Source organism: Mytilus galloprovincialis, chromosome 10 (assembly GCF_965363235.1).
Source record: "Mytilus galloprovincialis chromosome 10, xbMytGall1.hap1.1, whole genome shotgun sequence".
Classification (NCBI taxonomy): Eukaryota; Metazoa; Mollusca; class Bivalvia; order Mytilida; family Mytilidae; genus Mytilus; species Mytilus galloprovincialis.
Window position 1 is genome coordinate 43,339,969 of NC_134847.1, and position 14,758 is coordinate 43,354,726.

The 14,758-nt window shown below is 32.8% G+C and overlaps 1 protein-coding gene across 4 annotated transcripts; it reads left to right on the plus strand.

Annotated features, from left to right (window-relative positions):
• The first annotated feature begins 92 nt into the window (after positions 1 to 92).
• Positions 93 to 14,129, plus strand: LOC143047605 (uncharacterized). 4 transcript variants are annotated; one of them, XM_076220735.1, is made up of 6 exons: positions 99 to 226; positions 1,424 to 1,568; positions 3,512 to 3,590; positions 5,474 to 5,713; positions 7,692 to 7,799; positions 10,793 to 14,129. In XM_076220735.1, the coding sequence occupies exons 3-6, from the start codon at positions 3,527 to 3,529 to the stop codon at positions 13,174 to 13,176; spliced, it is 2,796 nt and encodes a 931-aa protein (XP_076076850.1). In that variant the 5' UTR covers positions 99 to 226; positions 1,424 to 1,568; positions 3,512 to 3,526; the 3' UTR covers positions 13,177 to 14,129. The 4 variants fall into 4 exon arrangements, with proteins under 4 accessions (XP_076076853.1, XP_076076850.1, XP_076076851.1 ...); XM_076220736.1 differs by having other exon boundaries at positions 1,424 to 1,545; XM_076220739.1 differs by lacking the exon at positions 10,793 to 14,129 and adding an exon at positions 8,383 to 8,966.
• The last annotated feature ends 629 nt before the right edge of the window (positions 14,130 to 14,758 follow it).

Here is a 14,758-nt window from a genome sequence, read left to right on the forward strand (position 1 = left end):
GTAGGACCTTTATCCGGACCTCAGGATCAAATGTTTTAAGCTTGAGATAATAGACCCTCTCTGTATCCTGGAATTCTTTTTTTTAATTTCAGGATGTCAGGATTTAACAGTTCAGCTAGCAAGCAAGCTAACCAAAGATATTACATTTACCAGTCAGGGGACTTACTTAAATGAGTGATTTTCTAAATCACTGATTCAAGTAACATTATTTCCATAAAGGTTGAAAGTAAGAGTTGTCTTTCTTTAATAATCACCTATTTAAGTAGTACAAAATAATCACTAATAGAAGTGATTTAATTTTACTGTAGCTTTAAATATAGAATATTAATGATCCAGGGACTAATTATGTTTCTAAACTTACCAGAACCAACATCTGTGTTGTCTATGATGACCTTGTACTGAATCTAGGATAATGACATAAAAATCACTTGTTTAAGTATCAGACCTCAATTTCCTTCCCAAAAATCACTTCTTTAAGTATCATTATTCTAATAACCCCCACTAATTTCAACACCCCCGAACAGTGAAATTTTTATCGCGAACAGTAGAATTTTATTACATAATCTGAAAGATGAAACCTTGAACTTTACAAGAAAAATACTCCCACTGCTGGGAAAAATCTGTTAAATAAGTATCAGTTCATTATGTAAAGCCATTATTATAGCATTTTTTCAACTAAAATAGAATTTGCAGCTAAATGATAGCATCAAAGGCATAAACCTTGATACTTAAAAGAAGCAAAAAAATCATTTTTTTTAATTTTACTAATGAAAAGATATTTTTTAAACCTATGTGTTTAAAATTTTGGTAAAACTACAAAATCACAATTTGTGACAAAACTTTGAATTTGATAGTGATACTCAAATAAGTGATTTAAAAATCACTTATTTCAGTATTAGTCCCCTGACTGTTTACCTACTAACTCAATGCAATCGGCTGTAATATATTTTCTTGGCTTTCAGTTTTAATCTTGGCACATAAATTGCCATGATTGCTGAATTTGGGATTTGTCACACATTCTTACTTGTTGGCTGTCTGTAGCAACCATCTTTTTCAAATCTGTTTGTGCAATAATCAAGTTGGGACTATGAGTTGCCCAAGTTGAAGGGCAGTTAGCTTATTTGGAATAATTATTTGGGAAATAAATTTTTGGCCAGGTCAACTGCTTAAATTTCTGTGGCAAAACATTTATTGTTTAATAAAACAGTTATTGGAAGTTTAATACATATTGTATTTCACGTTTTTTTACCTTACAATTTAAGTGGTATATGATTGCCAGTGTGTAGACATTATAACTGTACATTATATCTACCAGAGAAAAAATTGTGTAGATGCAATTTTTTTCTAAATATATATTTATTTAACATATATTGGATGTATATAATTTATATGTTACAAATCATGTTTACAACACTTTATTCAGATAAAAATCATGTGGCATGAAGATACATTGATTGATTTCAGGCATTTTTTTCCTGCAAATTTCTCCATGGTATTCGAAAATGAACTAGAGCATTTATGTTATTCTTCTAATTAGAAAGAATTGTAAGTGTAAACTGGGTCTCAAAGTAAGATTTTCTCTTCTTAGAAGTACTGGTAGCAAAGTTCTTAAAAATGACTGTTAACTGACTGTTAATTATATATCTTACCTGGTATCATATATGTCTCCCTAAATAATTAAATAATTAGTTTAATTTTTAATTTCTGAATTTAACTATGTATTTATAGACATGAATAGGATTTATAAACTATATCATGTACATGTACAAATGTATATATGTTTATCTTACCTCCTATAGACAAATGGAAGTACGATGTTCAAATTCTAAGTATTGAAGACTTGATCACTTTCATATAAAATAAAATTGAGAATGGAAATGGGGAATGTGTCAAAGAGACAACAACCAAATAGGCTGCTAGTTAAAATACCATATGTGAAGATAGTCAGTAAGATAAATTTGTTATTCAGTGTGCTAGTGACATTATACGATATAATAATATATGGGGTCAGTAAATTCCATATGGGGATTCAAGCTTCGCTCTGACCCCATATATATCATATTAGGTCACTAACACACCCATGTACCGTGGCGTAACTAATAATACATTTGAGGCCATCATGTGCATACCATATGCATGATATGAGTATTTGAACAGTATGCGTTTGAATTTTTAACCGGATTTTTGTGACAAAAATGTCGGTTATTGATTTGGGGATGTACGGAGGGCGGCCGGGCGGCCGGGCAGCCGGGCGGTCGGGCGGCAGGGCGGGTGGCAATCAAATGTTGTCTGTGCATTAACTCATGAACCGTTCAACCAAAGCTTTTAAAATTTTAATATGTTATTACTGACAACTATACGAAGGTCAAGTTCAATAATGGCGATATTGACTTTTACCGTTCAGGAGTTATGGTTCTTGAAAGGCGGCAATCAAATGTTGTCCGTGCATTAACTCATGAACCGTTCAACCAAAGCTTTTAAAATTTTAATATGTTATTACTGACAACTATATGGAGGTCAAGTTAAATAATGGCGATTTTGACTTTTACCGTTCAGGAGTTATGGTTCTTGAAAGATTGAAAAATGGAGTTTTCAGTCGGGTCCGTGCATTTACTCATGAACTGTTCTTCCAAAGCTTCCCAAATTTTAATATGTTGTTGCTGATGACAGAATGGAGGTCAAGTTCAATAATGACGATTTTGACTTTTACCGTTCAGGAGTTATGGTTCTTGAAAGATTGAAAAATGGAGTTTCCAGTCGTGTCCGTGCATTTATGCATGAACTGTTCTACCAAAGCTTCCGAAATTTTAATATGCTGTTACTGATGACAAAATGGAGGTCAAGATCAATAATGACGATTTTGACTTTTACTGTTCAGGAGTTATGGTTCTTGAAAGATTGAAAAATGGTGTTTCCCGTCGTGTCCGTGCATTTTCTCATGAACCATTCAACCAAATCTTTTGAAATTTTAATATGTTGTTACTGATGACAAAATAGAGGTCAAGTTCCATAATGACGATTTTGACTTTTACTGTTCAGGAGTTATGGTTCTTGAAAGATTGTAAAATGGCGTTTCCATTCACGTTGTTGCATTTACTCATGAACCATTCAATCTAAGCTTTTCAAATATTATTATTTCAAAATGTTGATACTGATGACAAAATGGAGGTCAAATTTGATATTGATGATTTTCACTTTCACCATTCATCAGTAATGGTTCTTGTGATATTGCCAGGACACAAATAAATGTAAATAAATCCGGTTTGCTGTCGTTGTGACAGCCTCTTGTTAATTGTTCCTTTGTTAGTTTGATATTTTCTGTCTTTTTTTTAACCTACATATTTTTTTATCACCAAAGAAGGGTGAAAACAAATTATTAACATTTGTTTTGATATTGTGACATTATGTTTATCTACATGTAGTGAAAGATTGGGGCCTCAAAGAAATGAAGAACCTCTGGTTACTTACTCGGTAGATGTATAATTATTTTTATCTATTTTCTCACTTTCAGAGATTAAGATTCACCATGACAAAACTTGATACAGAATTCCAGCTTCTTCTTTCAAAAATTAGTGACCAATTGGACACAGGTTTGTACATGGTTCAATATTTTTCCTGGATTGGGGCTGATCAAGAGGATGTTTGTCTGAAAAATTGGAAACTGGAACTTAACATGCCTCTAAACAAATAAGGAATCTATGATTTTAAAAGATGGGGGATCTAATTAAACGGATGTGGGCACCATCATGGATAAACTCTTTAGGGAAAGCATTTTTGTTTCTCTGAAAGAATATCATGACCTTTGATACAAATAAAAGGAGATATGAGGCATCTGTAAATGAGACAGCAACCATTAAACAAAAATAATCTTTATAAATTCTTTAGCTAACATTCAGTCTTCAAAGCTCAGTGTTGAAGACCGTACCTATAATGGTTACTTTTATAAAGGAGTAGGTCCGGTAAGGACCGATTTTGGCCTCAAATTTCAGGTTCATCTGACGAAAGATTTTGAACACTTTTTTAACACTTAATGGTCTATTTCATTTGAATCAATTAGTTTATGGGAAAGGTTTTAACTGATTTATAGTCATTAAAAACGACCCGATTCAAGCTCAAATATGAAAAATCTACCAAATATGCCTAAAAATGTCACTTTTCAAATGGTTTTTGCCAAAAATGAAAGTGGCCGCATCCGTGTTCATCCTCAACCTTTATATATGTTATGTATTATCATAAAATACGAAAATCGTCTAAAATTTAACTAAAATGCTAGAATTGTGAAGATTTCAGTAATTTAGCATGACTTAATGGTGCTAGTACCAGATATATGTGCATTGTATTGCCATAAACAGCCCATATTTATGTAGCAGAAGCATTCTACTGTCCAATAAATAACTTAAAGTTTACATTTGAACAATTTTGTAAAACTGCTATATTTTTGGGCCAAAAATGGGTCTTACTGGACCTACTCCTTTGATGTGGATGGAGAGTTGTCTCATTGGCACTCATTTTCCACATCTTGTTATATCTATTGGATAATAAACTGGACTGGTGTCTATATACTGTGCCTGTGGATTCATTTATAATCATGATATACTAGTTTTTGTGCGTTTCATGCCAGGTAACAGTCAACTTTGAATTTATTGTTGATTGAATGTTGGTTGCTTAACTTCCAGTGGCAAATATTTCATTCATGTTCAGGACAAGAACAAGTTAACAATAAATACAATAGGTAGGTCTTGTCATAATAGAGGCCATCCTGGATGATGGTCGGGGAAATTTGGACTGCCACTGGAAAATGAGGGTATTTTGGATAGGGACAGAAATTTTGCCTTGCAACATATAGCACCTATGGACCCCTTAAAAGAGTTTTTGCAAGGGTTCTTAATGTTCAAAGAGCGTGGAACTCTCTTTACACAAGGCATCAGATGTAATGTACCCATTCTGACTAGATGTGAATTAAAGAATTCAACAAAGAATAAATCCCAAAAAATGAGAAATGAGTCAGCTGATGTTTATTTTAGTCTGCATGATGATAAGTTTTCTATTTACAATTTTGACTGACACAATGACTGAAGCAAATGATCCAAAATATTATATAAAATTAACAAAATTTAATTGTTTCAGGTAGGAGACTAGGAGTTATCCCCCTTAAATCATTTTGCTTCAATGTTAAAGGGGCACCAGCTGTCAAATTCATGTTCACCGATTTGACTCAAATTCTCATATTAGATTTATAACAATGTAAAACATTTATCAAAATTAGATGCCATCTAATGAACAATTGAGATGAGCCAGAAAGCAACTAACCTTCACATAACACAATATATACATAAACATAGATATAGATAGATATATGGCCCAAAATTGTTAACAGGTGCATTAGAATTAAAGACTTAAACATGTTAAAATTCATACTCATTATTTATAATTATGATATATTTTTTTATCTTTATGTGCTTTCATTTTTCAGATGATGTCAAAAGTTTAAGATTTTTATTAAAAGCAGAGGATAAAATTCCAGTTCAAAATTTAGATGCAGCAACAACAGGGGAAGACATTTTCCATTTAATGACAAAACATGGCCTTTTGTCAAAAACAAAGGCAGACTTATTGATAGATTTATTGAAAGAAAAGAACTTGCAGCCACTTGTAAATCAGCTGGAGAAATTTAAAACAGAAAATGAAGAAGAACTGTCACAACCAGTGGAAGGTACAGTTTTTATAATATTAGATATTTATAACAACACATATTTGGTATTATTGTAACTTGCTTGTTAAGTTTCCGGGGAAGTTTGTTTAAACATGCATTACAATTCAGTATTTTCATACATCAAGATCTTGAGAGATGGTGAGTTTCTCTCTGGCTAAAAAAGGCACTGAAGAGGCTATATATTTTGAACTTTTAATTATGCAATTTGCATAATTTCTTGTGTTTGAAATTTTTTTAATTCCATGTTTATTCTGTATTTTTTTTTGAGCAGTGCATAACACTTTCCACACGATGTATTTTGTATAGATTGTGTTGTGCACTGCATAGTACATTCTATTGAAAATGTGCTATCTTCATTGTAATACTGTGGATTCATTTATTTTTGTGGGAATCAATTTTCGTGGATAGAGAAAAAAAGACATTTCGTGGTATACGTAAATTCGTGGATCGCTGATAACAACAACAAAAAAAAAATCAGATACGTAATTCGTAGATTTGTTTTTGATTTAGGAGATCATATAACCTCCTTGGTTTAATCAATAATAAAACAAACAAAAAAGAAGGAATTCATTGAAAAAGTTTTGAATTGTCAAAATCCTTGCTTGGTCATTTTAGGTTAAAGTGTTCATTGAAAACTTCTATTACAATAATAAACAGAGACAACTAATTATTTGTTTGTTTTACAATTTATAAATGCTTGTCGGAATTCTATAAGGCAATCAAAACTTTATGATTGAAAGCTCATTTCCCTAATCACGATATAATAAACAGTCATATAAGTAAAAGGTGTGAAAATAAATGTTCCTGTCATAAACAATATTACCTACGGGCAATATCCCCGTACTTAATCCTATTGATTTTCAATCACTAGTAAACCAAACTATGTCAAAATCCTTGCTTGGTCATTTTAGGTTAAAGTGTTCATTGAAAACTTCTATTACAATAATAAACAGAGACAACTAATTATTTGTTTGTTTTACAATTTATAAATGCTTGTCGGAATTCTATAAGGCAATCAAAACTTTATGATTGAAAGCTCATTTCCCTAATCACGATATAATAAACAGTCATATAAGTAAAAGGTGTGAAAATAAATGTTCCTGTCATAAACAATATTACCTACGGGCAATATCCCCGTACTTAATCCTATTGATTTTCAATCACTAGTAAACCAAACTATGACACGGTAATTAACAACTTGTTTTCCATGAACAGTTTTGATCAATTTTAAAAAGTAAATTAGCACTGATATTCGATATATTTATTATTGATTTAATTAAACTACTTGTATCTTCTTTCAATAAAAAACATGTGTTATGTTACATTGTTTATCGCTAGTCAACACTATACTAAAACTGCATAACATAACCGGAAATAAACATCCGACTCCATACACATTTCTCTGGATTATTCTTCGTTGAATTCTTGAATTCCTGGTTCGCTGTGACCCACGAAACCCACGAAAATTGGTATACCACAAATAAAAATGAATCCACAGTAGAAAGTGTTGTGCACCGCACAGAACATTATGATACAGAATAAACATGAAAATAATTAAAAATTTCAAACACAAGAAATTATGCAAATTCCCTAATTAAGAATAATTCCAAGTTCAAATAATAGCCTGTTACTGAGATTTGACTGAGATTTGACTTGATTTGACAAATTGTATAGTCAAATTTTAATTTGATGTAAGAACAAATAAATGCATGCAATAATTTCTTTTCATTATTGAACCAAGGTTTAAATAAAGATATTTTTAATATAGAATGAACATGTCATATTTGCTCCTTTAGGAATAAAGGAATTTAGAATATTTGTTCCAACAGGAACAGATATTATGACATTGTTTATAACAACATTTCCAGGCTAGGGGAACTTCTGTTAGGGTGAACATATATACAATGTATATATTGACAGGGTGAATTATCAAAAAGTATACTGCATTGTGCAGAATCTTCTTTTAATTTTTGTTTAGGTCCCTGTAATATACAAGATGATATGGTTGTGGAGCATTTTATGGAAACCACCAAGTTAGTAGAGTTGACATCTAAAATGGAAATTGAAAACTTTGCTGTTCTATCAGGTTTGCTATTATTCTTTTATTAGGTAATTGAGTCATGGTTTAGGTCTGTGGCTTTTAATTGAAGCTCTAGTGGTATGTTACCCTTTTTTATGCCCAACCTAGACAAGTACTAAAGAAGGGGGGGGGGGTATTTTCCTATACAGTGTGTCTGAAGTAAGCTTTTTTTTTAATATCTATAACGCTATAAAGTATTAAAAAATACAATGAATTAATTCCCCTGAGAGAAAATGAAAAAAAAACAATTGTTAAACACAATTGTAAACAGTATTTAGGTATTATGACCTGATATTTGCTTAAACCAATTAATGCAGGTTATGACCTTCTTCTTCTTTCTGTAACTGCCTCTTGTGGTTAGGAGCACATCAATTGTTTGATTATTTTTCAATGGGCTTACATTACCTGGTCTAAAATAGCTCAAATCACTTTGTTATTTTACATTTAAAGTGCAATTGCATATTTAAAAGATGGTGGGCTTATATTTCACGGAAAATATTGAAATTTATTCACTTTGTTGCTTGGTTAATAATACTCTTAAATCTAAAATATCACTGATTCTCTTTATGACCTGCATTTTCACTTTCAGAGGTTGACAAGTAATATAGTACATATGTAAGAAAATAGTATGTATGTTAAAATTGATAACATAATTGACTGCTGCCTCAGCTGCTTTACAAATAAAATACTATTCAGCCATATAATTTTTTTAATTTTTATGCCCCATTTATGGGCCTTATGTTTTCTGGTCTGTGTGTCTGTCTGTTTGTTCGTTTGTTTGTTCGTTTGTTCGTCCCTTGTCTGTTCTTCTGTCTGTTCGTCAGTCTGTCCTGCTTCAGGTTAAAGTTTTTGCATGGTCGAGGTAGTTTTTGGTGAAGTTGAAGTCCAATCAACTTGAAACTTATTACTTTATTCCTTATGATATGATCTTTCTAATTTTAATGCCAAATTTGAGATTTTACCCCATTTTCAAGGTCCACTGAACAAAGAAAATGATTATAAATGTGGATGTGGCATCTGTGTACTTAAGAAACATTCTTGTTTTTATATTGTTTCATTTCATTCAGTTGTTTTTGGTTGCAAGCTAATTAACTTTTGCATTTGTTCCTGAAGTTTACTGGATTGTGACATTAACAAATAATCAACACAGATCTCTAGAGCCAAAAAGAATTAGGTGACCAATGCTATATTTTCCCCCTGCATTCTGATTTGTTGATTAGAATTCTTCTGAACAGTTATAATTTATTTCTTGTTTTATTTGTCTTTAAGAATAAATAATTACTATTTGATGATTGTTTACATTCCTTCATCACAGGTTTCTCCTCTCATTTGTGTTGTGGCATGGTGTGTCTCCTCTCACTTGTATTGTGGTATGGTGTTTCTCCTTTTACTTGTGTTGTGGCATGGTGTTTCTCCTCTCACTTGTGTTGTGGCATGGTGTTTCTCCTCTCACTTGTGTTGTGCCATGGTGTTTCTCCTCTCACTTGTGTTGTGGCATGGTGTTTCTCCTCTCACTTGTGTTGTGGCATGGTGTTTCTCCTCTCACTTGTGTTGTGGCATGGTGTTTCTCCTCTCATTTGTGTTGTGGCATGGTGTTTCTCCTCTCACTTGTGTTGTGCCATGGTGTTTCTCCTTTCACTTGTGTTGTGGCATGGTGTTTCTCCTCTCACTTGTGTTGTGCCATGGTGTGTCTCCTCTCACTTGTGTTGTGGCATGGTGTTTCTCCTCTCACTTGTGTTGTGGCATGGTGTGTCTCCTCTCACTTGTGTTGTGGCATGGTGTTTCTCCTCTCACTTGTATTGTGGCATGGTGTTTCTCCTCTCATTTGTGTTGTGGCATGGTGTTTCTCCTCTCACTTGTGTTGTGGCATGGTGTGTCTCCTCTCACTTGTGTTGTGGTATGGTGTTTCTCCTTTCACTTGTGTTGTGGCATGGTGTTTCTCCTCTCACTTGTGTTGTGGCATGGTGTGTCTCCTCTCACTTGTGTTGTGGCATGGTGTTTCTCCTCTCACTTGTATTGTGGTATGGTGTTTCTCCTTTCACTTGTGTTGTGGCATGGTGTTTCTCCTCTCACTTGTGTTGTGGCATGGTGTGTCTCCTCTCACTTGTGTTGTGGTATGGTGTTTCTCCTTTCACTTGTGTTGTGGCATGGTGTTTCTCCTCTCACTTGTGTTGTGGCATGGTGTGTCTCCTCTCATTTGTGTTGTGGCATGGTGTTTCTCCTCTCACTTGTGTTGTGGCATGGTGTGTCTCCTCTCACTTGTATTGTGGTATGGTGTTTCTCCTCTCACTTGTGTTGTGGCATGGTGTGTCTCCTCTCACTTGTGTTGTGGCATGGTGTGTCTCCTCTCACTTGTGTTGTGGCATGGTGTTTCTCCTCTCACTTGTATTGTGGCATGGTGTTTCTCCTCTCACTTGTGTTGTGGCATGGTGTTTCTCCTCTCACTTGTGTTGTGGCATGGTGTGTCTCCTCTCACTTGTGTTGTGGCATGGTGTTTCTCCTCTCACTTGTGTTGTGGCATGGTGTGTCTCCTCTCACTTGTATTGTGGTATGGTGTTTCTCCTTTCACTTGTGTTGTGGCATGTTGTTTTTCCTCTCAAATGTGTTGTGGCATGGTGTTTCTACCCTCACATGTGTTGTGACATGGTGTTTTCTACCCTCACTTGTGGTGTGGCATGGTGGCCAGATTTCTTACTAGAGGTTTTGTTGTAAAATTCAATGCATACAGCAAAACAACACTAAATCAGAGTATGGAAAATAAAGGCAACAGTAGTATACCGCTGTTCAAAACTCATAAATAGTCAATAATTAAATAGCAATACATTTATGAAGATTTTGATCATCAAAGGAAATTTATTTTACAAGAAAGTTCAAACACACTTGTTGCATACTAAAACTTTATCCATTCTAGTATATAAAACATATTCAACTTTATATTTTTTTAATTTGAAGATATCTATGACTCTTAGAGAATAAAGATACTTTTTTTTTATTTATAGGATTAACTGGATGTGGGAAAACCCAGTTGGCCTTGACCTTTGCCTGTAATTTTCGTAAAGACCATGTAGAAAGCATTTGTTGGAAGATATATTGTAAGGATGAGATAACGTTAATGAATTCTTTGAAGAAATTAGCAGATAAATTGGGTCTTGAGGAAGAGAGTACACAGACAGAAAATGTTGATAACGAAGATTCCCTAGATGAACTACGAAAATTAATTAAAAAAGAATTGCGTAAAAAAACTAATGGTCCAAATGTGATCATTTTGGACTATGTCACAGAGGAAACAAAAATTCCATGTCAGAAATTGAAAGATGCTCTTTTAAAATTGAATTTGAAAGTAATTGTAACAACTTGGGATTCAACATTTTGTGATACAGAAAACATTATCATAGTCAATGGCTTTTCAGAAGTTGAAGCAGTTAAGTTTTTACAAAACAAGAAGACGGAACTGAATTCAAAAGAGGAAAAAAGTTACAGAGAGTTGGCACAAATGCTTGGTAACCATCCATTGTTACTGTATGGAGCAAGGAGTTGTATGGCTTCGTCAAATCAAACACCAAAGAAATTCATCAAATACTTACGAGGAAGTAAATCTTCTGAAATGGATAAATTTGTAAGATCAGTATCATATCCATCCAGAAACAGAGAAGTTTTCAAAATATTGCAGGAATATTTAGAAATCTTAAAGAATGATTATGGAGAAGATGTTTTTGATATGGTGCAAGCCTTGCAATTTTTTGCTCTGGAAGATATCCCTGTCCTTCTTTTCGATTTTTTTCCTACAAGAAAACAGAATCATCAAGGATTCAACACTACAAATTTCATTCAAGCCATCAAAAAGTTTTCTTTTGGAAACGTTAGGGGTGTTGATGATGATCGATTTATTACAACACACTTAGCTGTCGTGAAAACCATAGAAGAATCAATGTCAGATGACAAAAAAGCCAAACTTATCAAAAACATCTTGACAGCTTTGATGTGGCTTATGGACAAAGATAATTACGATACAAATGATTACGACAGAAATTATCGTCTACTTCCCCATGCTATATCAGTATTACAACATGTTAAAAAATTGAAGGCAGAAAATCTTAATCTCTTGTGTGATTTTGAATCGAATGTGCTCTTGGCTTATGTATATGACATAGTTGGGTACACATACAATTTTTTCGGAATTTTGAAAAATGCTGGGGAGCATTCAACAGCTGCCAAAGAAGCATGTTTTGCCATAATAGGTATATCAGAAGAAGATATTGAAAAACAGGTCAGGAAAAGATGCTGTCATGACGACCATCATAGAACATGGGAAACATTTGCAGAAGAGGAGGCAGATATCATTTTTAAACAAATTAAAGCTCAGATTGGTGATCATGAAAAAAATGCACTTTTGTGTAAGATGGCAAAACAGTTTGCATTAAATAAGTATAGGGGTCAAGATCACTTGAAAAAACTTGAGTTATATTTAGAGGCTGAACTGGAAGAAGAGTATCGTTTGACGGAGAAAGAATATAACGCCCTATGTAAACAGCATCTTGCCTTGCCAGAAGATCAACTTGGGGGCATATTTTTATTTGAACTTGTGTTACAAGTTTTTTATACTTATGGAAGGAGAATTTTCTATTTGGGTGATGCTTTTGACAAAGATTTGGCAAGATCCTTTGCTCATTCTTTGTTTTTGGCAAAGGCATTAGGTCACAGAATTGCCAGTGAATATCCAGAGTGGAAGATTCTTTATGTCATGCTTACAGAACTTAGTGGAACCTTGCAGCTCAGATTTGAAGACAAAGCAGATCTCCAACTTAAAACGTTGGAAAATCTTGAAGACGCAGCTGAACAGTTTAAGAGATTATTAGGATATAATACTGAAAACTTTAATTATGGGGTAATAAAAGCTGGACCAGAAAATGCACAGCATGTGCATATTTGTTGCAAACGCTTGGTGAAGTGTTATACCAGCATGACTGAGATAACATCAGACGAAGAGAAACTAAAAGAAATACACGAAACGGGTGACAAATACAAAGACATGCTTAAGATTACACAGCACTCATCTAGAGCTGTCACTGCTGCAAACCTTAGAATGGCAGAATTTTCCCTACGTCGGGGAAATTATGAAGATGCTGAAATTAGATTTAAAGTTGTTGCGCCAGAGGATATGATAGAAAATGATCAGAGGACTGTATCGTCAAAATTCACTCACCATGAACTACAAGCTTTAAAGGGACTAACTAAATGTTATTCATTAAGCGGTCAAACTGAATCAGCTAAAACAATAGCCAATAGAATAAAGATTAGACTAGGAGAGTCTAAAGAATATGAAGAATTAGGACATTTTAATAATTTGATGCAGCATTTGGGCTTGTCTTCTGTAGTAGAGTAAAAATAAGGAAAATAGCTAGGAACTGTAAATACTCTGTGTTTTATTTCTGAAAGGAGTAGGTCTAGTAAGACCCCTGTTTGGCCAAAAATTTTTACAAAATTATTAAAATGTTAACTTTAAGCTATTTATTGGAAAGTAGAATACTTCTGCTACATACATATGGGCTGTTTTTGACAATAAAATGCACATATATTGTGTACTAGCATCATTAAGTCATGCTAAATTACTGAAATCTTTTACAATTTTAGTATTTGAGTATAATTTTAGACGGTTTCCGTCTTAAAATGGAGGTTGCTGCATTTGTGGTCATTCTTAATTTCTTAATGTAAGTTGTATTTGATGATGTTCATATAATATATAAAGTTTGAGAGTGAACAAGGACGCAGCCACTTTCATATTTGACAAAAAAACATCTGAAAAGTGACATGTTATGGCATATTTGATAGATTTTTCAGATTTAAGCTTGGATTTGAGTATTTTTAATGACTAAATCAGTTCAAATTTTTCACTGAACTAATTGAACTAACTGAAGTAGACACTAAAGTGTTTAATAAGTTTTCAAAATCTTTTATCAGATGAACCTGAAATTTGAGGCCAAACCGGCCCTTACAAACCCTTTATTAACTCCTTTACCACAAAATGGAATCTCACAGTTTTTATGTTTAATTTTCTTATTTTGTTTATTGTTGCAATTAATAAAAAAAATTCTGACTAAAATCAGAAAGCAATTTTTATTTCGTAAAGGTTTAAAAAATTATTCATTTATTAAATTAATGCTTTTATATGGAAAAATACTAGGTTTGTACTTTTTAACTAGGTTTTTTTTAGGGTAAAAATTGCATGAAAGGCAATAAAATTTTTATGTTATTGCGAACCCTATGATAGTTTTCCATAGATTCACCTGCAAGTTACCTGTCGATTTAAACTTTTGTAAGTTCTATTGTCCCATCTAACAAATACAACAGGTATTGTTCTCTGTGTAGTTTATTCACTGGGACCTTTAAATTTCCAAGAGAAATATATCACTCATTGATTAATTTACCTGAACAAAAAATCGAACTGTCAATGATGAAAAAATACTTATACCAATACTAAGTAAGGACTCACAAAACTGCATGTGGTGTTGTATTTATTCAATACCAATAACTTGTTTTTAATGTGTTCAATATTAATACTGATTCAAAAATTAAAAGTTGATTTCTGATCAAATATTCAATATTTTTGTGTGTTTGATAAATTAAAATTTGAATATTATTATTTTTAAATTAACTAGGTCCTCATAAACATAAGTCTATAAACACGATAAATGAACAACAACAAAAACATGCAAATTCATTGGAAAATACTAAAAAATGTGTCTGATAAAAACTTTTTATTATTAAACCAGATTTTATATTGAACAGATTGAAAATATATTAATGATATATTGAATAAATACAATATTGCATACTGTTTATGTGAGTTTATAAAGTATTTCAATAAAAAAGAAGATAATTTTTTGGTCAGGTAAATTAATCAATGAGTGATATATTTCTCCTAGAAGAAATTTAAAGGTCCCATCAAATAAACTAAACAGAGAACA